The sequence below is a fragment of the Staurois parvus genome, unplaced genomic scaffold (genome assembly GCF_062004578.1).
Source record: "Staurois parvus isolate SC_StPar_1 unplaced genomic scaffold, SC_StPar_1.0 ptg000122l, whole genome shotgun sequence".
NCBI lineage: Eukaryota > Metazoa > Chordata > Amphibia > Anura > Ranidae > Staurois > Staurois parvus.
In genome coordinates this window covers 896,797-922,983 of record NW_028317918.1, presented here as the reverse complement: position 1 = coordinate 922,983, position 26,187 = coordinate 896,797, and the positions used below count along the sequence as shown (strand labels likewise).

General features: G+C 41.1%; 1 protein-coding gene across 11 annotated transcripts in view; it reads right to left on the bottom strand.

The window, feature by feature from the left end:
• The window catches only part of BLTP1 (bridge-like lipid transfer protein family member 1), a 478,785-nt gene that overhangs the window by 395,758 nt on the left and 56,840 nt on the right, over positions 1-26,187 (bottom strand). For all 11 annotated transcript variants that reach the window (XM_089672161.1, XM_089672163.1, XM_089672166.1 and 8 more), the window contains exon 4: positions 17,916-17,994. In XM_089672161.1, coding sequence (XP_089528287.1) covers positions 17,916-17,994 — 79 coding nt within the window. The remainder of the gene's footprint in view (positions 1-17,915; positions 17,995-26,187) is intronic.

The following is a 26,187-nucleotide window of genomic DNA, read 5'->3' as shown; positions in this document are numbered from 1 at the left end:
CACAAGGCGCCAGCCATTAATTACCGGCCGGGACTCGGTGACTGACGACTGTAGCCATGAATGGCGGTGCGTAAATGCTAAATCACGTATATATGCACGTGATTTTGCGCACCTATGCTGCCCTGCAGCAGTATTTCTGCTATAGGGTGGTCAAAAAGCGGTTAAAGCCAGAAGGTAGGAATGTAAAATGAAAATTGTTTTGAGGCATGTCTGTGATTGTTTTTTTTTTCTACACAATAAAAAATTGAATGAACATTTCCCAAGACTGGTGATTCCATACTTTTTGCCAGGGGTTGTACACACAGCATACACTTAATTTCCAGCTGTACATCTTTTACATTCTACCAGGCCTTAACCGCTTGCCCACCGCCCTATAGCAGATGTCCTATAGCTGCCCAACCTGAGCCACTATTGGCTGCTGGGGATGTCAATCACCAAGTCCCGACCAGGACGCTATGATCGTCGGCAAAGCTGACAGGGGAGAGATTTGTGTGTAAACAACAAGTTTCTCTCCTATCAGCATGGACATGCTGCTTTGTATCTCTCTGCACAGCAGGGAGATACAAAGCAGCATGTCTCCTAAGTAAAACCGCACACAATGTAAAACACGCACAACACACTGTTAACCCTTTGATCGCACCATGTTAACCCCTTCCTGCCCAGTTTTATTAGTACAGTGTCAGCAATTTTTGGCAGTACTGATCACTGTATTAGTGTCAATGGAGATGTCAGTGGCAGTTAAATCAGTTCCCACCCAGCGTCAGAATGCCCACCACAGTCCCGCTATAAGTCGCTGATCGCCGCCATTACAAATATAAAAAAAACAAACCTGTATATATACCGCCATTTGCAGATGCTAAAACTTTCATGTAAACCAATTAATTTACACGTATTTTTTTTGCGAAGACATGTAGCAGAATACATTGTCGCCTAAATTTATAAAGAAATTTTATTTTTTTTATTGGATATATTTTATAGCAAAAAGTATTTTTTTGTTTGTAGCGCAAAAACTAAAAATCGCAGAGGTGATCAACTACCACCGAAAGAAAGCTCTATTTGTAGGGGAAAAAATTACACAAATTTAATTTATGTACAGCATTGCATGACCGCACAATTGTCAGTTAAAGTAATGCAGCACTGTATCACAAAAAATGGCCTGGTCAGAAAGGGGGATAAATCCTCTGGAGGGCAAGTGGTTAAGAACAGACATGTTTATCAACAACCAACCACCAAATATTTTTTCCATCTGGACAAAGAAGCTAATACAAGGGGATTCTTCCTGCTCTTGTAAGATGTCACTAGGGTGACCATACCGATAACCGCAAGGCATAAAAAGAAGCATGTTGATTCAGGCCACAGTCGGGAATTGTTCTTTTTCTGGGATATATATATTACATAATATATACATATATTCCTAGTCCTGCTTTTAGTTCTTGAAGTAACACTCAAAGACAATGGGGGGAGAGTTACTAAAGCTGGAGCACTCAGAATATTATGCAGCTGTGCATAGTAACCAGTTTCTAACTTCAGTTTGTTCAATTAAACTTTGACAATAAATCCTGGAAGCTCATTGGTTTCTAGACAGATTCTGGATGATCCAGTTTTAGTATATATATGTAGTTTTGCTGCTACTCATCCTGTCCTCCAGAAAACCCACTTAAGTGCACCTTTAAACAAAACATTTCTATTTGAGTTTTAGATACAGTAGCGAAGGGTTAGATCTTCTGTTAAGTTTTTATTGTTGTCTGTGTTCACCAAGAAGATTCACCTCTCTATTTGTACTAGTGGCTATTGTCCTGAGAAAGAAAATGAGGGGAGATTCAAAATGTTAAAGTTGTTCTCAGAACAAGCTCTAAGGGAAAGGAGACAACTGTCTATGGGAATTCACCTCAGTTTGGGAGATTTCCTCTTACTTCCTGTTCCATCTCTGGGACAGAAAATGAAAGGCAACCTCCCCCAATGGCAACCTAGCAGGGGTTTTATCCATATTTTTACGCCATCCTGTACCCTGTACCATATAAACTGCTGTCTGTTACAGACATCAGCTCTGTTTTCTCTCACACAGAGAACATTATGAGAAGAGACAGAGCCAATCTGTGATTTTACTGAGGAAACAAACACCAGTGCAGCCATATACAGTGCCTGACTGCTAGCCGTAACAGTGTAAACTGCCACACACCAGTGCAGCCATCCACTATGTCCTTAATTGCTAGCCACACATATCACAGTGTCATCAGTGCAGCCAGCAACATGTGTACCAGTATAACCAGTGCAGCAAGCAACATCTGTACCTGATCACTGGTCACACTATTACAGTGTCACCTGTGCAGCCAGCATCATCTGTATCAGAGTAACCAGGGCAGTCAGCAACATCTGCACCTGATTCCAAAGAACAGAGGTATACCGCTCAGGCAAACAATCCAGATCAATCCACAACAGGTGTAGGCTCTGGCTCGCCACCACACACGAAACAATAGGAAGAAGGGTCCGTCGCACACCGGACGATTGATGAATATAGTGTATATTTATTGATCCATAGGACACACAAACCACCAGGACAAGAATACAGGTCCTGTTAATGCATTTACATGGTCTTGTACTTAATCAAGTGATCGTGTAAAACGCGTTAAGAAGTCCTATATTCATGTCCTGGTGTTTTGTGTGTCCTATGGATCAATAAATACACACTATAATCATCAATCCTCTGGTGTGCGGCAGACCCTTCTTCCTGTTGTATCTGCACCTGATTACTGTCACACCAGTACAGTGACACCAGTGCAGCCAGCAACATCTGTACCAGTGCAAACAACAACTGTACCTGATCGCCATCACACTTGGTCACCAGAACCAGCATAGCCAGACTGCCAGCCAGAACTAGTGCCCTGAACACCATGCTCAAAAAAAGGTTAAAAGTGAGGATATCTTTTAGATTCTGAGTATGACAGGTGAGAGTAGCAGGGAAGCGTTCTCACTGTCAGATTTGGCATGTGATCAGTAGCAGCCTCTGATTCAAAGGATGAAAGGGTCCCAACAAAAAGAATCAGGAGTACTGAACAGCAACAGGAAGCACCAGCAGCACAGTTTATCTTGGTGAAGTGAAAAGCACCAGCAGCGTAGTACATCTAGATGAAAGGCAAAGTACAAATACAAAGTTGAGTACAAAGTTGAGTTTCACATCGGCTACAAAGGATTAGAGCTTATACTAATGTCCCAGAGGCATTTTTAAATCCTTTATGGCTTCCCTCTAAATCAGCCGTATACTGTATATCATTCCCCTCAGCACAACCATGCATTCATATCCACTTCAATACAGGGCACTTTTACCCCCTTCCTGCCCAGGCCAATTTTCAGCTTTCAGTATTGTTGCACAATGAATGACAATTGAGGGGTCATGCAATGCTGTACCCATAAAAAATAGAGCTTTCTTTTGGTGGTATTTAATCACCGCTGAGTTTTTTTAGTTTTTGCTAAACAAACAAAAAAAAACTGAAACTTTTGAAAAAAAACGAAACTTTTGAAAAATAATAAAAAACTTTTGGGAAAAAAAAAACGTGTTTTCTTTCGTTTCTGTTATAAAAGTTTGCGTGCATTTAGGTCACAGTGTATTCTGCTACATTTCGTTGGTGAAAATACTCCAAATTAGTGTATATTATTTAGTCTGTTGGAAAGTTATAGAGTCCACAAACCATGGTATATATATATCTGACAATCGATCAATCATTATGTACTGACAGCCAATCTCATTTCTTGAGGCCCAAAAACGCCAGGATAGTACAAATACCCCCAAATGACCCATTTTGGGAAAATAGACAGTCCAAGGTATTTAGTAAGAGGCATGGCAAGTTTTTTGAAGCTGTAATTTTTTTTTTTTATATACTTTTTTTGAAAATAAAGGAATTAAAACAAAAAAAAACATTTTTTTTTTCTGCCTCTAAACGCCCCTCCATGTCAACCCATGTGTCCATGCACACATAGGGGTTTAGTCGAGTTTAGAGGCAGGAAAAAAAACATTACTTGTGTGTTCAGGAGAGGAGCTTTGTGCATAAAAAAAGAGGCAAAGCACATCAACATGCATAAATGTTGGCCAATAGAATGTATAAAGGCACAAGCAAGAAAAGGGATCATATGTCACCCTTATTCCATCAGGAATACCATCTCTATGTGAACAATTTTTACACCACCCTGACACTTTTCCGACATCTTTATCTGCAGCAAACTGTAACTTGGGGTACTGTGTAAACAAATGCCAAGGGCCTACCACAAAGACTGGTCACTGCAAAGCTGAAAAGGGGGAAGGGTCAGCATGTTTGCGCAATGAAGAAATTTGGGCCCTTATATATAAGGATAAGTCGGATGCTTATGTTCTTTATTCCATCCACAAAGACACCTCAGTGCAAAATGCATATATGACTACAATTCATTCATGGAAGGTATAGATTTAAACTACCAAGTGATGACACCCTACCTTGCAACCAGAAAATCCATTCACTGTATAAAAAAGTGCATATCTACCTTTACCAATTGGCCATTTACAACTATGTCATCTACAGGGCCTCAGGAAGAAATTACTCCTTCCCAATCTACTAGGAGGAGGTTGTAACAGCCTTAATTTACAAGCAAGGCATCTGTTAACCTTTCTTCTGATGCAGTATGCAGACTGCATGAAAGACACTTTCCTGATATTAACCCTCATACTGAAACAGGCCAAAGACTTCCAAAAAATGTTGTGTATACGCACCAAAGATGGTATAAGGCATGACACACTTTACTGTTGTCCCAGATGTCTCCCACAACCAAGCCCCTGCATAGTAGAATGCTTCCATCACTACCATATCTCCCTACAATATTAGTAAAGGTATGGTGAAGGTGTTTTTCCTATGTCTGACTGCCTGCATCTGATGTTCTGTGTACCGACCATTTGTCGGTTTTCTCAACCACGTTTCTGTCCGCTTTTTGTACCAGCACTAAACTAACTCTGGCCTGTTAATTGACTATGTTTCTGCCTGCCACCTAGAAAGAACTTTTGCTTGCATACTGACCATGTCTCTGCCTGTTGCCTAAATTGACCTTGGCCTGTTAATTGATCACATTTCTGCCTGCTGCCTGGACTCCCTTTACATCCATAGCAACCACATATCTGCCTTCAGCCTAAAGTGACCCCAGCCTGTTTATCGACTACGTTTCCACTTGCCACCTGGACTGATTCTTTGCTTGCATACTGACCATGTTTCTGCCTGCCTGAACTGATCCTGGCCTGTTAATGGAATGATCCTTTGGCTATGTTTGGACCTCGCCTCTAGCACAATACTGACCCATTTGCATGTCCCACTGTGTACGTTCCTGCGGGTCTCACCAATCCTTTTTGGACAACTGCCCTATTGGAATCACAGGTACCCTTTGTTCAGCCTCATGTACTTCCTGGCCAGTGAACATAGTATTGTGCTATGTGGGTGGCCACGTACCAGTAGATTAGGCCTGCTTGGCTTTTAGGAACAAGGACTGCTGTAAGTGAAGCTACATTATGATATAAAATCCCTAACCACTCGTACAGAGGCGACTATTACAGTACATTGTTTTCTAAACAGTGTTAGCTGATTTTTATGATACACATGATGTCAGGTACACAATCAATACAAGCAATGAAAAGGTCTTACACATGTGGTATCCCTATACTCGGGAGGAGTAGCAGAATGTGTTTTGGAGTGTAAATCTAGGTATGTCCATGCTGTGTGCTAGACATATCTTAATAATTGACAACGTACATTTGTATTCCGCATTTTCACTTGTGGCAAAAAAAATGACTTTTCCAAAGACTCATTATGCCTCTTAGAAAATATCTTGGGTTGTTTGCTTTCCAAAATGTGGTCATTTTGTGGATGTTTCCACTGTCTTGGTGCTGCAGTGCCTCCAAAAACGTAACAAGTAGTCAGAAAATTAGATGCGTCATTTTTGCTGCTAGACAGCCTGAAGGTGCTCCTTGGATTTTGGTGACATTACTGGCGTATGCACTCTTAACCACTTCCTGTCCGTCCCATGTACATAAACGACCAGACGGGAGCAGTGCAGGGGTGGGTGGCCATTTATAAATGTCCTCCGACTTCCCTGCTTGTGTGCACTCCCTGGGAGTGCACAGCTCCGTGATCCGGTGCCCGGAAGAAAACAGCGGAACACCGATCACTGTACGGGACCTCTGTGTGATGTCCCGATCATGTGATCACTTCTGACATCATTGCTTACTACGTGTGAAATCTGTGAATGATCACAGAGATTACATGGTACAAGGCAATTAACAACAGCCTTGTACCAAGTGACAAGCTGTGACCAATCACAGCTCGAACAGTATTTCTCAATGGCTGCAAGAATGCAGCCAAAGAGAAGGAGCAATTATTGCTTTTACAGCCTTTATGGGTGTAAAAGCAATCAGTGTAAAAAACAAAAAATTAAAAAAAATCTTCATCACCCCCAACAAGTAGTACAGTGTCACTATGGTGACACTGTACTGCTAGGGTGACAGTATGTTGGGGAAAAAAACATAATATAAAAAAATTTAAAAAAATGTATAAAAAAAATGTTTTTAATTATAATTTTTGGTTATAAACTAATTTGGGTTATTTTTTTTACTAAAAAGATAACTAAATAAATTTGGCCAAGATTAATGAAGAAAGATTATTTATTTGCAAAATTTTATAAGAAAAACACTTTTTTTTCTAAATTTTTGGACTTTTTCATTTATTTAGCAAAAAAAAAAAAAAAAAACCCAGTTGTGAATAAATACCACCAAAATAAAGTTTTATGTCTCAAAAAAATGCTAAAAAATTCATATGGGTACAGTGTTGCTTGACCGCGCAATTGTCATTCAAAGTGTGATAGCACTGAAAGCTGAAAATTGGTCTGGACAGCAAGGGGGTGAAAGTGTCCGGACTTGAAGTGGTTAAGGGACAGCATACTCATGCCAACCCTTCAGAACTCTGTGCCACGGGAGTGACGTTATTGCAGTTCAGCCATTCAAGCTGGAGCCCGCACACCTGGAAGGAAGACCAGGTGAAGATGGAATCCCTGTCAGAGGTGACAACGTGGTGCTGGAGGGCTTTGTTTTTCAGATAAGTCTCTCATAATGTTCTAGTATGTGGTGCATGCTATCACACTATAACATTAACTTTTAACGACTTTACTACCGCTTTAAGAGCAATCAGAAGAAAATAGGACTTTATTTGAAGACCACAACATTATGATCTTGCCTTAAGATATCAAATTTTCAGAAGGATTTGTCGCAAAAACTGCGCAAAACACAGTGAAGTACACAGTTCAACCATTTTGTAGGCACCTCCATCTTGGTACAAAGTATATATTGTGTCTCTCATTTCTCATTCTCCTTCCCCCTCCCTTCCTGAGAGGCACAGTGACAGATATGTGTGTGTTGAAAGTGTCACTGGCAGGTAGAGCAGCAGGGGGCCCAGAGCTACAAAGCCCCCCAGGAGAGACAGAGACTAGCTGCCCAAGGACATGTGTAATTTCTCACTTTGTAACCAAGATAAGGCAGCTTTTCCCAGGAATTGAAGAGATTGTAACCTCATAAAACCTAGCAGCTAGGTGACAGAATTAAATGAACATTCCTCAAGTCAGTTTGTCCACTATGTTTCATATCATGGATTATGAAGATGTTGGTTCTAATTCAGAGTCCGCCAGATGATCCCTCCCTAAACAGAGTATTGGTCAGTTCTAATTCAGAGCCACCTCCCTGCTGGGGGACTTTAAAACACAGGCTAGCAGGCCTAAAAAGTTAAGTTGAAGACATCTCCCAATTGTAACATCAATATACCACCCAGGGAGACCCTTTGCTCTGAAACTTGGATCTGCTTACGGCTAAGGCTTAATTGGCAAGTAACTTAACCCTTTAACTTCCTCTCTGATATCTCTTTGCTGTGCTATGGTTCTTTGTATGCATATATATATAGCTTAGTTACATCTTTTTCTGTAAATATTTTATTGCACCTGTTTGACTCTTTTAGTAATAAATCTTTCTTTTTGAAAGTGTTAAACTGTTTCTAAAGCGCTTAATTGCAATTTACGAATTCCTGCCTCTAAAGAGACGCTACTGTGTTTGTTTAATCCTCTGCCCAATCGGCCTGCGGTGACCGTATTGGACAGACGACTTTTCAACCATTACAGTGTAGATTTGATAAAGAGAGTTTCCCCTTTCTCTGTACAAAAAGGGGTGGTGGCAGTGAAGGGTTAGTTGCGTAATTAACCCGACCCAATAACAAGCGCATTCAGGCTGCAGGCACAGATTGAAATCACTTAGCTGGAAAATTGCTGTGTAGGGTGTAGCTGGGTGTGGCATTGTTACACAGGTCACATCGCGGTTTCAGATCGTCCGGTCCTTCGGTCACGAGTTTGGTGAGAAGGTCTGGGGTCTGACGCCGCGATCGTGACATATTGGTGGCAGCGGTCGTGAGATTGTCGCATGTTGGTCGCGGCGATCATGATCCGTGACAGGATTAACTTAAGTTCTTAATTTACAAAATGTCAAATGTTTCCTTGGTTCAATCCATGTTTAGATCTAGTTAAAATAAACCCCAACAGCTCTAGTGCTGTCATTGTTGTCACTATTACTTTAATTAATTATGTCTTGGAAAGTGATGGCCCACAACAGTGATCAGAGGTATGGTGTGATTACAAGAAATGCGGCAGTTGGAATGACATCATTGGGACATAGGAGTCAAAGGAGTCTGAATAGGAATGCGCAGATAAAGTCTAGGCAAGCTAATGAGTTTGCCTCCTCACTTAAAATGCTTGACCCACTTTATCAATTAAACATTAAGGCTACTGCTTGTTCAAAACAGACAGCACTAATTTACTGCCTCAGAATATTCACTGATGGATTCTAAGAACCTCAAAGCCAATAAAACAGCATTGTACATTTTAATTTCAGAGCAATAAGATTATATAATCTTACCATTATGTGAATAAATAAAGCAGAATTGGGCAAGCTGCCTACCTGGCTATGCTCCAAGTAAAAACAAAAACACCAAAGCTGTCAAGCAACTAGAAGCACAAATCAATCACGCAAATACACAACATTTTTCTTGTAACACATTACAATTTCTTAGCATAGTGGTTGATTGCATTTTACCATAAAAAGTACAGAAAGGGCTATAGGGTATAAAGATGAAACATAGTCACTTCTTTTCCAGAGACACTTCACTAGAATATTGATTTGAAAATGTATGTCATGTTGGTCAGACTGTCATTTGTATAACATTTTATATTTGACTCTATTGAGCCATCTGTGTGCACTTGTCTGAAATCTTAAACAATTTATAAAAACAAACAAAAAAAAAGGTACAGAATGTATTTACTGACTGTAACAAAACTATAATGATAAATACCCTGTTACCCAATCCTATACCCAGGCAGAGCATAGAATTTTTAAAGAATAGGTCAAAGGACATTACATGCAAATGCAGAGGATCTGTCTATAGAATGGCACTTTGGGACCTAAATCCTTTTACTCTTTCTATATGTATTTAAATTCCATGAAAAATATAATACCTTTCCAAAATATAAAGAAAAGGTTCTGCCATCAACAATACATAAACAAAATAAAATATAAAACATCGGAATGCCACAGGCTGTCAGCTGAACAAAAATAAGTTGTCTTCTTATAACACAATAAAAACTGTATCACAATGTGTTGTAGCATACTCTGAACACTACCTAATTTACACCAACAATGGAGCTAAAAGTATTAATTTGTGTTTCTGATTATGGCAGGGTTATATTCCCCACCTGGTTTTTATGACTGTGCCCCTTTTGCAGAGATTTACAGCACAAAGTTATTTACAAGCTTACAAGCAGTGTTTTTTGTATTATTAAATCTTTTATAAAATTTTTAATTACAAAGAAAGAACATATGAAAACTTAACAGTATAATATATTCATATAAAAAAAAAAACAGACATTTCACCTACATCTCCCACTCCCTTCTATCCACCCCCTCCCCCCCAACACCCGCCCACACCTCAACTAACCCCAGTCCAAATGCATCTTACCGTTTCTTTCCGTAATTCCAGTCTACGTCTATCTTGTTTGTTTCTGTCTCTTCCTCCTCTTTCCATTCAATTTTTCTTATTCCATTCAGCACTTCTGCCTCAGGCCACTGGGGCTTTTCACTATTTTCAAATATTTCTCAGATGTCTTAAACTCGCACCATCTACCCCATTCTTCTCTAAACGTTTCTATTTTATCTTCATCTGTGTGGTACAACTCCTCCATCTTATTTCTATATTCGACCCTGTCTATCCAATTCCTCATTTTTGGGGGTTCCTGTCTCTGCGAAAATTTGGCAATAAGTCCTTTGGCCGCACTAATCAAGTGATATAACGTACTGTTCTTATACTGTTTCACGGATGACTCTGACTTGTAAAATAAGCACACCCACGGCTCTTTCTGTATATTATTCCGCAGAAACCTCTGTATTAGTTGTATTATACCTTGACAAAAAAACTTGTATTTTTGGACAGTGCCACCATATATGTGACATTGTTCCCTTAAATCCACATCCTCTCCAACACAGCGGTGGTACTTCTTCCTTCAGTCTATGTACTACACTTGGTGTCAGATACCACCTTGTCGAGCATTTATAATTCATTTCAACTGTGCTCATATTAGTCGCCCCATAATTTAAACATTTTATTTTTCTGTTAACTAATTTTTACTCCCAGTTCCCCCTCCCACTTCTCTAAGAATGCCAGAGGACCCGCCCCCTTCATTTCAATAAGAGTCTTATATATCCTAGAGGTGACATGTTTTGGAGCTATATCCGCACCCAACATTTTTTCAAATGGGAGCATGTCCTCCGGCACCCTCAGCGGTTGAGGCAACCCTGAAACAAAATGTCTCAATTGATAATATCTAAATTCATTTAATACTACAAATAACTCTTCTTTGTTTTTTAAATCTTGAAAAGTGCACAACTTCCCCTTATCTACTATGTCCCCCAATCATGCATCCCCATCCTTAAACCATTTGCCCGAGATATTGTCTTTCCCTGGTGGAAAAAATTCGATACCCACCAGGGGAATCAATAATAAAATTATATTTCCAGCCCATTTGTTTTTACAAGCAGTGTTAGTACCCAACATTTAACTAGATTTAATCCTCTTGCAGTTACTGTTCAGCAGCACTTAGACTAGGCAACAAAACGAGTCAGTGATGTGTGCTGCGGTGCTCACATGATATCAAAAAACCTGCTGAAAAGGAGGAGAGGGTAGACTGAAAAGGAAATGAGCTAATCAGTGTGATATTTCCCTACTGTCCAGTAACAGGCTGGGGGAGAGACAAAACCACATAGTGTTACTTAAGGCAAAACTAAACCCTTCTGTTCTTTACAACCAAAGAAGTTGCCATCTTAGCCTCTTTTTGATCTGCACTTGCCAAGGTGCTGCGCACGCAGTCAGTTTTGACGCCAGCCATTTGCTGGCTTTACAGTTCAGTTTGGAATACAAGCAACTGTGACAGTTATCATTTATGGCATGCCTTGAATATAACTGATTTAGGAAACAGTTAAATTGCAAGGTGTAGTTCTGCTTAAAACGGACATGCAATACAAAGAAAGGGCCACCTAATACCAACCCTATTCTAAAATGCCACATTATAACAGGGGAAAAAAATAAAATAAATTTGTGAAGAAAAGTAAGACGATATACCTACCTTCCAGCTAGCTTCTGCTCACAGTACTTAGGCAAGTATCATATCACTATCCTTCTAGCAAGATCCTCTGAACAATGAGGATCCCAGTCTCATGAGAAGACACTCCTGCACAGAGCAAAAGCGTCTTCTTGTGAGTTTTGAAATACTTGGCACTACCAGTATCTTAGGTAAGTATATTTTCTATGGGTTTCCACGGTGTTTTTTTTATTGCTATCATGAGGCATTTTGGAAATGCAACAGCTTTCTTATCTGAAGCTGGCCCAGATGGCATACACCCACACGTCCTAAAAGAGCTGAGCTCTGTTACTGAGAAGTTTGTAATTTTTAGAGACTTTTTATTGACTGGCCCAGTACCACTAGATCTGCACAAAGCCAATGTAGAGCCCTTTGTTTAAAATGGGATCAAAGTCTTTACAAAGTAACTATGGACCTGCTAGTTTACTTCTTTAGTGAGGGAGATACTTGAGAGTTTGATGTAAAAAAAACCCCACATAAACAGTAGATAGAAAACAGTATTATAAGTAATAGTCAGCATGGAATCACAAAAGACCAACGTTGTTAAACAAATTGGCTTTCTTTTTATGGGGAAGAAAGGAAAAACATAGGCAAAGGAGTGCTTGTGTATGCCAGTAGATAAGGTGGCCGTTCAACTAGCAGATTCATCACTGCTCCTGCGGTGGATGGACTGAATCAAGCACCTATCTCCCCACAGATCCAAGACTTCTGTACGCTTAACATCTTCCCTCTTATATCAGTCTTTAAAACCAAATTAAAGGCATGTCGTCTACATTTTTCTTTTATAGGCAGAATAAACTTAATAAAAATGAAGTTGTTCCCCCCACTGCTGTATGTTTTACGCCACACTTCGATGTGGATAAGTCAGTTTTAGAATTTTCAATTCCCTAGTTACCAGTTTTTTTTTATGGGGCCTTCGCACCCCTCGGTTTCAGTTGTCTCTGCTGGAGAGACCCTGGAGCCAGGGTAGCCTGACCAGTCCTGACTTCTTTTTATACTTTATAGCAGGATTACTCTCTCATGCTCATAACTGGCTTATCTCCAATGATACTAACTCCACGGTGGTCCTAGAAGCTGCTTTTGTGCGATAATTCGAAGCATTGCAGGATGTTTTGTTTTAGGGAGTTAAAGCCCCACACCCCCTCACTACTTCCATGAAAACCATGATATGAGCCTGGACTCAGGTCACCCCTCCAGTAGGGAATATTTCCTGGTGGTATTCCCCTGATACTCCACTATGGATGAATCCCACCCTTCCTGAATTTTTTTCTATCCAGGACCCTTCTCTCTGGGCAACTAGGGGGATCCGATATTTGACCCATATCTGAGAGAGTGGCGTATTATGGACATTTGATAACCTTAAGAGTAGGTTTGCACTGCCCAACTACTACCTCTTCTGTTTCCTCCAGCTCCGCCATACTTATGTTGCCCAATTTGGAACCACTCCCTTCACTTTACGCCATTTTAACATGGAATCTCTTCTCAGGGATGTTTCCCTGGTGAAACCGTTATCGAATACACACAAGGCCCTACAGCCTATATGGTACATCATGGTTTGGATGATTTAAGGTCATTTTGGGTAGCGGAGGTGCCGGTGCTGGACAATGAAGATTTGGAGGAGGTTTGGGAGTATCCCTTCACTCAGCTATCCTCCTCCCGGTACTGGCTGATTCAGTTCAAAATTCTTCATAAGTTCCACTTTACACCTCATAGAGTCCACAAAATCTATCCAGATTGTCCACCTACTTGTTAGCGCTGCAATGTCCTCCAGTTTATTACTCAATTGACCACCATTTCTATACCTCAGCAGACAGACATTTGCATATTAGGGCTGGTCAAGGCCCTGGTCCATACAAGAGCGGTTCGTACACTGTTAGCTCCTGTTCTATGCCAGGAAATCCATTGTACTGAAATGGAGAGCTCCATCTGCTCCTACTCTAAACAATTAGAAGTCGCTTGTTAACTCAGTTATTCCTCTTTATAAAGAAACGTACATCAATAGGGGGTGCTCACATAAGTTCAACAAGGTATGGGATATATGGCTAGAATCCAAAGCTACTACTGTGAGCCAAGGTGACCCTCTACTCCAATCAAACTCTGAGAAGGGATCTGACACAGATCCATTTCATGTCCCTATGAAATTTAGCTTAGGCCATTCCATTGCTCTGTGGTAAAGTATGCTGGTTGTCTAGGGGGTGGAGGGGGACCAACAGTTCCTAGGTCATTTGTGTTTTATCATGATGACTATTTTTTTCGGTAGAGCATTTACAGTTGTTTTTTGGAGTAGCAAGTACGGGGCTTGTTATGGTTGCTTGTTATGTTATGTTCTGGTTTGACTGGAAATTTTTTTTTTTTTTTCTGTATCAACCTGAGCCAGGGAATGTCCAGAGGCTCTTTTTTGTATAGTTCTAAACAACTATAAATACATTAAATAGAATTTTCAAAATATAAAAAAAAGGAGTGTCTGTGGACACAGTATACTTAGACTTTGCAGAAGCCTTTGACCCAGTTTCCCACACATGGATAATGAGTAATTTAAAGTCAATAGGTTTAGAAAATTCAGTTTCTAAATGGATAGAAAAGCCAGTATTCAGAGAGTAGAGAGAGCAATGATTCAAACTCCGAATGGTCTAAGGTTATTAGTGGTGTACCCAAAAGTTGTGTTGGACCCTTACTTTTTAATCTATTTTATATAAATAATACAGGTTTTGGGATTAAAAGTACCATTTCTGTGTTGGTGGATGACACCAAGCTACATTATCCAATGGTATAACATCTGTACAGCATGTCTACAACTTGCAAGCAGAACTTAATGCACTGTGATTGCTGGGTGGCAAATAAGGTTTAAAGGCTAGGTCCACCTTTATAAATGATCTAATAAATGCACATTTTTTTGCAGGGATTTCAGACCAATTGCGGATGCAATGTTAGACTCCTTCAAAATCTTCCTCTAGCTCCCTGCTTGTACCTCTGTACAGGCTGTTAGCTGGATGAGATTCAATGGACTACAAGTGCACTAATTACTGCACTTGTAGTCCGTTGAGAACTACAAGTCTGTCTGCCACCGCAGATCCCTGCAATGAATGATGCGGCTGGAAGAAGCAGCCCCACACAGCCGCACCAATTCTAAATGTGACAGTGGCTGCGGGGGAGAGGATTTGGTGTGTGGAATTAAAACTGTCTGCAAAGAGTTCACATCCCTCTCTCAGCAGGACAGAGGCAGACTATGCAGGGTTACACCTCCTCCTCCCTTCTGATCTCAGCTTAGTGGGCAGAGGCAAACAGTGGGGCAGGTAGAGAGATTGGAAAATGCAGCTCTAGAGAAACTATTCTGCCATGTCTGTCACAGACCCAGGTATAATTGGCTTGCGCCTCTCTTGTTAAGTAGGATGCAGCATCTACTCTATTTCCTCAGCTTAGCCGCTTCCGCCCTATATCACAACTACTGCTACAGGGCTGCGCAAAATCACGTATATATATGTGATTTTACATTTTCGGGTAGGGGGCACACGCGCTACCCTACCCACGCCGCCATTGGCGGCTACAGATGTCGATTCCTCTCCGGCACCCGGCGATCACCGAGTATCGGTGGCAGAGGAGAGACCTGCGTGTAAACAACACAGATCTCTCTCCTGCCAGCAGTAACATTCTGCTGTGTAATTCTCTGCACAGCAGAGAAATACACAGCAGTATGTTTCCCTAGTAAAACAGATACAGCACACTGTTAACCCTTTGATCACCCTAGATGTTAACCCCTTCCTGCCCAGTGGACTTACTACAGTGGCAGTGTTTTTATTAGCACTGATCACTGTATTAGTGACATTGGAATGTCAGTGGAAGTTAATCAGTTCCCCTCCAGTGTCAGAATGCCTGCCGCAGTCCCGCTATAAGTCGCTGATCGCCCTCAGTACTGGTATAAAAAAAATGTTTTAATTCCAGTATATACACCGCCATTTGTAGACGCTATAACTTACACATAAACCAATTGATTTACATGTATTGAGATTTTAGAAAAGACATGTAGCAGAATACATTTTGGCCTACGTTTATGACGAAATTTGATTTTTTAAATTTTTTTATTGGATATGTTTTATAGCAAAAAGTCAAAAGTATTGGGGGTTTTTTTTTCAAAATTGTTGGGCTTTTTTTTTTGCTTATAGCAAAAAAAAAGGGAAAAACAGGACATAAATTTCATTTGGGTGCAGTATTGCATGACTGCACAATTGTCAGTTAAAGTAACGCAGCGACATATCGCAAAAAATGGCCTGGTCAGGAAGGGGGTAAATACTCTGGAGGGCAAGAGATGTGCAGGCATATAACCTGCACCACTTTTTCTTCATTTCCCCCCACTGAGGAGAATTTATCAACACTGGAGCAGCTAAAAACTGTAGCAATTATGCACAGCAACCAATCTTCTTCCATTCATTTTCAAAGCTTAACTGAACAAGCTGAAGCTAGAAGCTGATTGGATGCAATGCGTAGCTTCTCCAAATTTATCTGCTCCAGTTTTGATAAATTTCCCCCACTGAATTACCGTATTTTTCGCTCCATAAGACGCACCTGACCATAAGACGCACCTAGGTTTTAGAGGCGAAAAACAAGAAAAAAAAATATTCTGAACCAATGGACTGCAGACACAGTACAGGGGATGACCAGAGACTGCGGACACAATACAGGAGATGACCAGAGACTGCGGACACAGTGCAGGAGATGACCAGAGACTGCGGACACAGTGCAGGAGATGACCAGAGACTGCGGACACAGTACAGGAGATGACAGGAGACTGCGGACACAGTACAGAAGATGACCAGAGACTGCGGACACAGTACAGGAGATGACCAGAGACTGCGGACACAGTACAGGAGATGACCAGAGACTGCGGACACAGTACAGGAGATGACCAGAGACTGCGGACACAGTACAGGAGATGACCAGAGACTGCGGACACAGTACAGGAGATGACCAGAGACTGCGGACACAGTACAGGAGATGACCAGAGACTGCGGACACAGTACAGGAGATGACCAGAGACTGCGGACACAGTACAGGAGATGACCAGAGACTGCGGACACAGTACAGGAGATGACCAGAGACTGCGGACATAGTACAGGAGATGACCAGAGACTGCGGACACAGTACAGGAGATGACCAGAGACTGGGGACACAGTGCAGGAGATGACCAGAGACTGCAGACAGTGCAGGGAATGACCAGAGACTGCAGACAGTACAGGAGATGACCAGAGACTGCGGACAGTGCAGAGAATGACCAGAGACTGCGGACAGTGCAGAGAATGACCAGAGACTGCAGACAGTGCAGAGAATGACCAGAGACTGCAGACAGTGCAGGGAATGACCAGAGACTGCAGACAGTGCAGGGGATGACCAGAGACTGCAGACAGTGCAGGGGATGACCAGAGACTGCAGACAGTGCAGGGGATGACCAGAGACTGCAGACAGTGCAGGGGATGACCAGAGACTGCAGACAGTGCAGGGGATGACCAGAGACTGCAGACAGTGCAGGGGATGACCAGAGACTGCAGACAGTGCAGGGGATGACCAGAGACGGCAGACAGTGCAGGGGATGACCAGAGACTGCAGACAGTGCAGGGGATGACCAGAGACTGCAGACAGTGCAGGGGATGACCAGAGACTGCAGACAGTGCAGGGAATGACCAGAGACTGCTGACCTTTGGGGAGGGAGGGGGAGCGGGTACCTGAATTTGACAGGTACCCGCTCCCACTTCCGCGGAGTTGTCCTTCCCTCTTCTTCCTGAACCGCCTTCTGTGACAAACGGGTGCCCACTGCGCATGCGCAAGAAGCGCTGCGCTTTGTGATTGGCCCGGCGGCTTCTGGGACCTGTCATGTGTCCCAGAAGACACCGGATCATTCACAAAGCGCAGCACATGCGCAGTGGGCGGGAAGACTGTGCAGCACTGGAGCGAGGAACAGGTAAGGCCCTGCAGGAGAGAACAGCTGAGCGGCCGGCCCGGTATTCTGACATGGTGGCGGCAGAAATACCGGACCGGCCGCTTTATATTCGCTCCATAAGATGCACTGACATTTTCCCCCCTTTTTTGGGGGGAAAAAAGTGCGTCTTATGGAGCGAAAAATACGGTATATGATTTAAAACTTTATCAAACAATCCATTGCAATAATAATTGTAAATGATATAAAACACATCACATACCTAATAGACATGTCTTCTGTAATATAGTATATTTCACGTAGCATGATCTTTCCAGAAAGGACGGAGAAGGAAAATGATCCTGTAGAAGACAAACAAAATCCTATATTAATTCTCAATGCAGATTTAGAAGCCATAAATCAGAATGTTTAAACATTGTTTTCACTATTCATAGCCCCATAAATGAATACACAAGCCTAGCCTGGTCCACAGCTCCCTAGATTGAGAGCACATTGCTCTACTTGCAGGAGATTACGGAATGATGTAAAAGAACTAGTCAGTCTCTCCTACTCCCTTCAGCACTGACCTGCTTGATGCATGAGATATCCAGCTACCCAGCTACAATTACCTTTAAACAAGAGGTGAGGTAATTACATTTTATTTAAGTAATTTAATGTGCCAAATTGCATTATAAATTCCTGTTCATCACTCTAAGAGGAAAAAACTAAAGGCTTTACATGGACTTTAAAATTATATAGCATTGTCCCTTCCACAGCTTATTATTGGTTACTGTGAGTACTCAATATATTTAAGGACCAATAGAGGGACACAGGAAGCAGGAGCTAGCCAAGTTTGCAGGAACCCAGGGTGTTCATGAAAACAATGAAAGGTGCATGCAAGCACCAGAGGGTGGCTAGTGTTACAGCTTTACGTTTTCTACAAAAAGATCTTTAATGCTTTAAAATGACATGGTGACAGTAAGGTATTTCATACAGATATGGACAAGTGTGAACACTGATTCCTGCAGAACTCTTACAGAAAATCATTCTTCCCTAGACAAAAAGGACAAAGGTTCAGCAAGCCAGCCTTACAAAAATAAATAAAGAAATATGGATGTCACTGTTAGCTTTAGGCTTTTATTATCTTGTCAGCAGGAAATCTACATGTTCTGCAGTACAGGCCTTTATCAAAAATACAGTGCTCAAGCATTATTTTCTGTGAAATGTATCATTTTATTTTAGATAAGAATATCTTACCTAGAACATTCAACTCATTGCAAGGGCGTAAGTATGAGCTAGAGCAAGGGGTAAAAATATTAGGGTAACTGCCATGCCTCATGGCTTCGGTATTTTCAATAGCCAATTGTATTAGTATATGAAAACATATTCCTGCTCAACCTCTGATGTTACTGGTGGTAGCATCAGCTTCTGTATCAGCATCATGGCTACATTCCGTTCCCTTTTCTATATATAATTTGGCTAAATGACCGCCCTGTAGCTTCATGAATATATGGGGTCAGGAACTTGGGAAGACTTGCACATTAAACCAGTTAAACTTTTTGAAGTGTCACATACTATGAATCCCAACATATGCCGTTTTTTCTTTGTTAACTGTTTCGATGCTTATTATACCTCTTTTTGTTTTTCAATTGCACCCCACTCGGTGGGGAACCGACAAAATATTTGTTATTATATTAGGTTTTTTTTTTTTTCAATCTTCAATAAAAATGTATTATTGAAAAAAAATTTTAGTAATTCATGTAACGTCAGTGTGCATAATATTTGCATTGTGACCCAAATGGCAGAATTTTATCTAAAATTCTTCAAAGTGTAATACTTTTTAAATATAAGATTCTATCTGTGCAACATGAGGGTTCTATATTGCAAGGAGTCCCTATCTGCTGAATCTGGAAGCAAGCTACTTTTCCTAAATGCACTCATCATTATCTACTAATGATTTGAAACTCTGTTTCAATTTATATTTTGTAATTAAATATGTACACTTAGATCCATATATATTTGGACACAGGCACAAATTTCATACATTTGGCTCTGTATGCCATCAGAATAAATTCAAACGAAACAATCCAAGTTAATTTGAAGTGCAGACTTTCAGCATTAATTCAGGGCTTGAACATAAATATCAAGTACAAATTTTCCATTTTCAGGGGCTCAAATGTGATTGAACAAATTAATATAATCATAAATAAATTGTTCATCTGTAATATTTTGTTGAGAATCCTTTACTGGCAATGACTACCTGAAGTCTGGAACCCATGGATATTACTGGGTATCCTCCTTTCTGATGCTTTGGCTCTAACTGCAGCTGTCTTCAGTTGTTCTTTGTTTGTGGGTTTTTCTGCCTTTAGTTTTGCCTTCAGCAAGTGAAATGCATGCTCAATTGGGTTAAGACCAGGTGACTGGGTGTGAGGGGTGGAGCCTGAACATGGCAGCTGCAGAGGACTCGATGTAGGAGTTCTTCCAATAGACTCCTCTATCCAACCTCCCCAGGGACCCTCCCTATGCTGGTATATGCCGGGGTGAGACCTACCTTCGCTACAGGGGCCTCGGTGGCGGAGCGGAGGTCCGGGGAAGCAGAGGACTGGGAGCTGTAGGTGGAGATCGATCCACCCGGAGCTCGGCAAGTCAGAGTGCCGGGTTGCCGGGAGACAGGAGAGCGGCGTGACCACGTGGCAAGCCGCAAAGGAGCGCTGGGAAGAAAAGAAGCCGTCCGGCATCCCGAGAGGAGAGGGACTGTCGGCTCCTCAGTGTACTCCCTGGCTTGTCACCCGGACCAGAGAGGGGACGTGCGCCCTGGCATTCCTCGGAACCACGGATAGACCCCTATTGGGGAAGAACCAGGGAAACAGAACTGAAGCAATCCTGTGGAATCCCCCTGGAGATGGATCGGATGAAGGGAGTCTGAAGTCTGCAGCCCGGAGCCGCTTTGCATAAAAGGAGGAGAGAGGTGGGTGAGTGCGGCTGGAGCTTAACACTTTTTAAGTATTTCATGGCATTGTATATAAGAGCAAAGGATGAAGGAGAGAAGAGGGGATTCCCAGGGGCTTTGAAGCAGTGGTAAAAAGACGAAGAATAAGCAATCTAACAAGGAGAGTAACTGGACAATTGCTTAGGCAAAGTTGGGGCCCTACCATATATTTGCAACATCTATTTTTATATGAGATCATAGAGGATAATAAGGCCCACAGAAGACATGAAGAATAAAAGTACTAAAGGAAGTGGGCTTAAAGGGTCCCAAGCGGGTACAATTAAAAAATATACGTCTCAAGAAAATGTGACCCCAGAAAGGCTTCAAGGTATAAACGGAAAAGTTGAAGGAGATATCAGTCTGGAAAATAGTCCTAGATTATCGATGGGCTTGAATGTTAGTAATCAACAAATAACAGGAAATATGGAGTTGAAAGAAGTTGAAAGTGAATTACAAGTACCGAATAAAAAAGAGATGGCAGAAATGTTTAAGGACTTAGAGAAAAAAATAAAAAATGAAATGGCAACTATCCGAAATGATTTGCAGCAGGTGCTATCGAGAGTGGAAGTAACGGAGGAGAAAATCAAATATCAGGCCCAAAACATTTCTGAACTAGAAAAAAAGATAAAGAATATGGGGAAAACCCAGGAAAAATTGTTGTATAAATTAGAGGTACAAGAAAATAGGGACAGGAGGAACAATCTTAGGATGAGAGGAATACTAGAGATTGCAAAAGGGGAAGCATTGCAAGAATTAATATGTAAAATTTTAAACTTCATAATGGACAGACCTGAATTAGAATTGATTAAAATGGACGGTGTCTTGAGAATAGGAAAGCGCCATCAAAGTGACAGGATGGAAAAACCGAGAGACGTAATTGTTAAATTCCACAAGTATGGGGATAAAGAAGAGATTTGGAGGAAGATCACGGGGAAAATAATAATTAAATATGGAGAAATGGACAGTCAGATTTTTGCAGATCTTACACCAGAGACTTTGTGGGGAAAGAAAACCCTGAAACCTTTGATAGAGCAAATGAGAAAAAAGAATGTGCCTTATAGATGGGGAACCCCAGCGTGCCTGATTGGTTGGAAAAATAGAGTAACAGCTTATTTGATATTTCCGGAGGACTTGAGAGACTTCTGTGAAAGACTTGAGTTGCAAAGAATGGAGATTGCCAGATGGTAAGAAGAAGATAGAGAAATAGGAGAGACAAGACAAGGGGACTGGCAGTCTGTTGGAAGGAGGAGGTAGAGGGAGGAGGTGGAAAGAGAGGAAGAGTTTTTTTTTTTGTCTCCCTTCCTTTCCACTCTTCTCCCCCCCCCCCTTTATCTTATAGCATTTCCTCTTGATATTTGTTTCTAGAGGTCCGTGGATTGGAAGTGATATAGATAGGATAGATTTAACTTCTTATAGTGAGTCTTCAGAGTTTTTCTTTAAGGGGTTTTGTGGAACTTTAGTGAGTCAACTGAATAGATAGAGGGTGCAGGGGAGGTGGGTGGGAAGAGGAGCTGCCCATGGGTGGAGTTTAACCCCGAGTATTAAATCTAGGGTGGGTATAGACCCACAAATGACTAATAGGCAAAATAGAGGCCTAAAAATGAGAGGGGTAGTGGGGGGGTGGGATGGGAGGGGAGGGGAGTGGGATGGGAGTAACAGGGGAGGGTGGGTGGGAGGGAAAGGGGAGAGGGTATTAAAGTTAACACTCTGCAAAAGGAAGGGAAGCACAAGGGAATTGAGGGTGGAAAAGAGGAAATTGAGGAGAAAAAAAGAGATACAAGAAGTATGGAAGATCTACGGTTTATAACATATAATGTAAATGGGTTGAATTGTCCTGGGAAAAGATAAGCAACATAGAGAAGCTTGAGAAGGAGTTGCAACATAGAGAAGCTTCTGTGGTCTTTTTGCAGGAGACACATCTTGAAATTAAGTCAAATATCAAGTTGAATTCTAGAAACTATCCAACATGGTTTTACGCAGATTCCCCAATTAAGAGAGCTAAGGGAGTAGCAATAGGGTTTGCAAAAAACATAAGGCTTGAGCTGGAGGAAAGAGAAATAGATCCTGAGGGGAGATTTTTGTTTTTGAGAGGTAGGTTGCAAGAAATGGAATGTACAATTGCAAATATCTATTGCCCAAATAAGAGACCGGAGTTATATTTGAAAGGTGTTTTGAGAAAATTGATGGCCTTCAAAAAGGGGCGCTTGATAGTGGCAGGGGACTTGAATTTCTGTATGGATCCACAAATGGATACGACCTCTTCTGCGCAGAGAGAGGGAGGTAGGTCTCTGAGAACTTTAAAGAAGGTGATGCATGAGTGCCAATTGATGGATATTTGGAGAATAATACATTGAAAAGAGAGAGACTATACCTTTTTCTCTAATGCGCACGAGATGTACTCGAGATTGGACTATATACTGGTGGACCATCAACTTATTGAGATGGTGGCTAAAGTAGAGATAGAGGCAATGTCTTTCTCAGACCATGCCCCTGTTACATTTAAATTAGGGTGGGGGAGGCGGCTGACAGGTGGTATAGGATGAAAGTTGAATGAGGCTCTTCTCCTGGATCAGGAGATTGATCAGAAGATTAGGGAAGAGATTGAAAGATTTTTTCAGGAGAATGAGACAGGGGAAGTGTCGGTGGCTACAGTATGGGAGTCCCACAAAGCCTACATAAGAGGTATATTGATTGCGTCCGGGGCAAAAAAGAAAAGGGAAAGAAGAGAGAAACTTACTGGGCTGTTAAAAGAAATATTTGACCTGGAGCAGATACATAAAAATAGAACAAAAGAGATAAGACAGAAGGTAACAAAAAAGAAAGAAGAACTAGAGATACTGATGGAAGAAGAGAGGAGAAGAGTTTTTAATAAAGTGGCAAGCGAGAGGTATAGATGGGGAGATAGAACAGGAAAATATTTGATGAGAGCCTTGAGGAAAAAGAAAAACAGGAATTATATAGAAAAAATAAGAAACCCCAAGGGAGAAATGGTTTATTCTACTAAAGAGATCGCCAAGGTGTTCAAGGAATACTATAGCAAGCTGTATAATATCACTTCCCAAGATTCAGTAAATAAAAGTGGAAATGCGAGTAGAGAAAAAAGAAGGGTATATCTAAAAAACGCAGGACTATCGAAGTTCAGTGAAGATCAACTGAATTCCTTGGATTTAGAAATTACGCAGGAGGAAATAAAAATAGCATTAAAAAGTACCATGACGGGGAAAAGCCCAGGCCCAGATGGTTATACTGTGAGGTACTATAAAAAATACAGTGAATTGTTGATACCTAAATTGAAGAAATATATGAACGCCCTGGGTGGGGAGATGGAGATGAGGAGAGAATCTTTACAGGCCCATGTGGTGCTTATTCAAAAGGAAGGGAAGGATGCTTCTCATTGCTCTAGCTATAGACCAATCTCACTTTTGAACATAGACACTAAGTTATATGCAAAGGTTTTAGCAAATAGGTTGAAAGATTTAATGCCAGAATGGATCCAGGGGGACCAGGTGGGATTTGTACCAGGGAGGGAGGGTAGAGATAATGGGTTGAGAACTTTGCTGCTTATCCAGAAGGCTAGGAAGGGGAAAACTCCGGCAGTGGTACTTTCAATCGATGCTGAAAAGGCATTCGATAGAGTAGATTGGAGATTCATGATGGACACTCTGGAGACTCTAGGATTGGGAGTTAGAATGAGAGAGTGGATAGGAAAATTGTATAGAGAGCCCTCCGCGGTTATTTTGGTTAACCTATTGGGATGTCAAATGGAACAAGACAGGGATGCCCACTGTCCCCATTGTTGTATGTATTGTCATTGGAACCTTTACTGGCAACAATTAGGAAAAATATGGACATAAAAGGAATACAGATAGGAGGAATTGAACATAAAGTGGCAGCCTTTGCGGACGACCTGTTGTTCTATGTGGGAAATCCTAGGATAACACTCCCAAATTTAATGAAGAGCTTAAAGGATTATTGGGAGATATCAAATTTGAAAATTAACCCAACAAAAACTGAGATCTTAAATGTAAACCTTCCAAATAGTAAAAAAGAAAAGATACAAAAAGAATTCCCTTTTATATGGAAAGATAGAGAGATAAAATATCTAGGGGTTAAACTCACTGCTTCATATACGAACTTGTATAAATCAAACTATATCTCACTTTTAAATGAGATTAAGGAGGAACTAAGGAAATTGGGAGGAGGTAACCCGTCTTGGATAGGGCACATAAATCTGATAAAAATGGTAATTGTACCTAAAATCCTATATAAATTCCAGATGATCCCAATTAGACTTCCGGAGGTTTTTTTCAAGGTAATTAAAAAGATGTTAACAAGATAGATATGGAAAAATAAAAAACCTAGAATATCTTATAATTTGTTGAGTAGAAATAAAGAGAAGGGAGGTTTGGGAGTGCCAGATTTTAAAAGGTATTATAGAGCAGCAGATCTAACAAGAATTTATGACTGGACACACAATCCAGAGGGGAAAAGGTGGGTCAAGATTGAAAATGAATTAAGCGTTGAGTTGACTTGAGTAAAATCATATGGGTACCAGCACAATATAGAGGATTAAAAGATACCACGAGTGTTTATACATTAAATGTTTTAAAGGTTTGGGATAAACTGCACAAGTTTATGAAATGGGATTTTAATTCACAATTAATGTCACTGAGGAACACGGAGTATTTCCCTCCAGGTAGGGAGGAGAGCACAGGAAAATGGTTTAAAAAGGAGAATATTCAACTGAGGGATATTATGGAAGGGCAGGAATTGAGAACACTTAAGGAGTTGAAAAAGGACAAAAGGGAACTTTTCATTAAGATAGACGAGTGGAGATATCACCAATTAAAACACTTTGTCGGGAGTCTTCCGAAACCTTTGAGATTGAGAAAGGATTGGAATTTGTTTGAGAGGTTGTTGGAATCACGTGGAAATGGGAAACGGGGCACGGCAAAAGTTTATAAGATTCTCCCTGAGTTAGACACACACACAAAGCCATTGTACATAGTAAAATGGGAAAGGGACTTGGGAATAGAGATAGATGAAGACAAACAGAGGAAAATATATAGCCTAACACATGAGAATGTAAGCATGAGAGAGGTGGAGGTAAATTATAAGAGTTTAACAAGATGGCACATTGCACTGAACCTTGAATATAAGATGAGTGGGGAAAATACAGGGCGGGGGTGTGGAAAGATAGGTACGTTATATCGCATATGGTGGGAGTGCCCAAAGACTCAAGGTTTTTGGGAGACAATGGTTCATTTAATTGGGATAATCTCTGGGATAAAGATAGGATTGGATCCAGAGTTGTGTCTATTACATAGTACAGAGCTAACAGTGAACAAATACAAGGATTCGGGTATATAGTACTATCTGAATGCGGCAAAGGGTCTGATACCTAAGTTTTGTCATAGCCTAGAGGTGCCGAGAGAAGAGGATTGGGTAGAAAGAGTGAACCAGATATGTAAGATGGAGAAACTGTATTATATGCAAGAAGACAAGATGGGGTTATATTACAGGAGGTGGGGAAAATGGGAAGATTTTGTGCCCAAGGTGAAATATA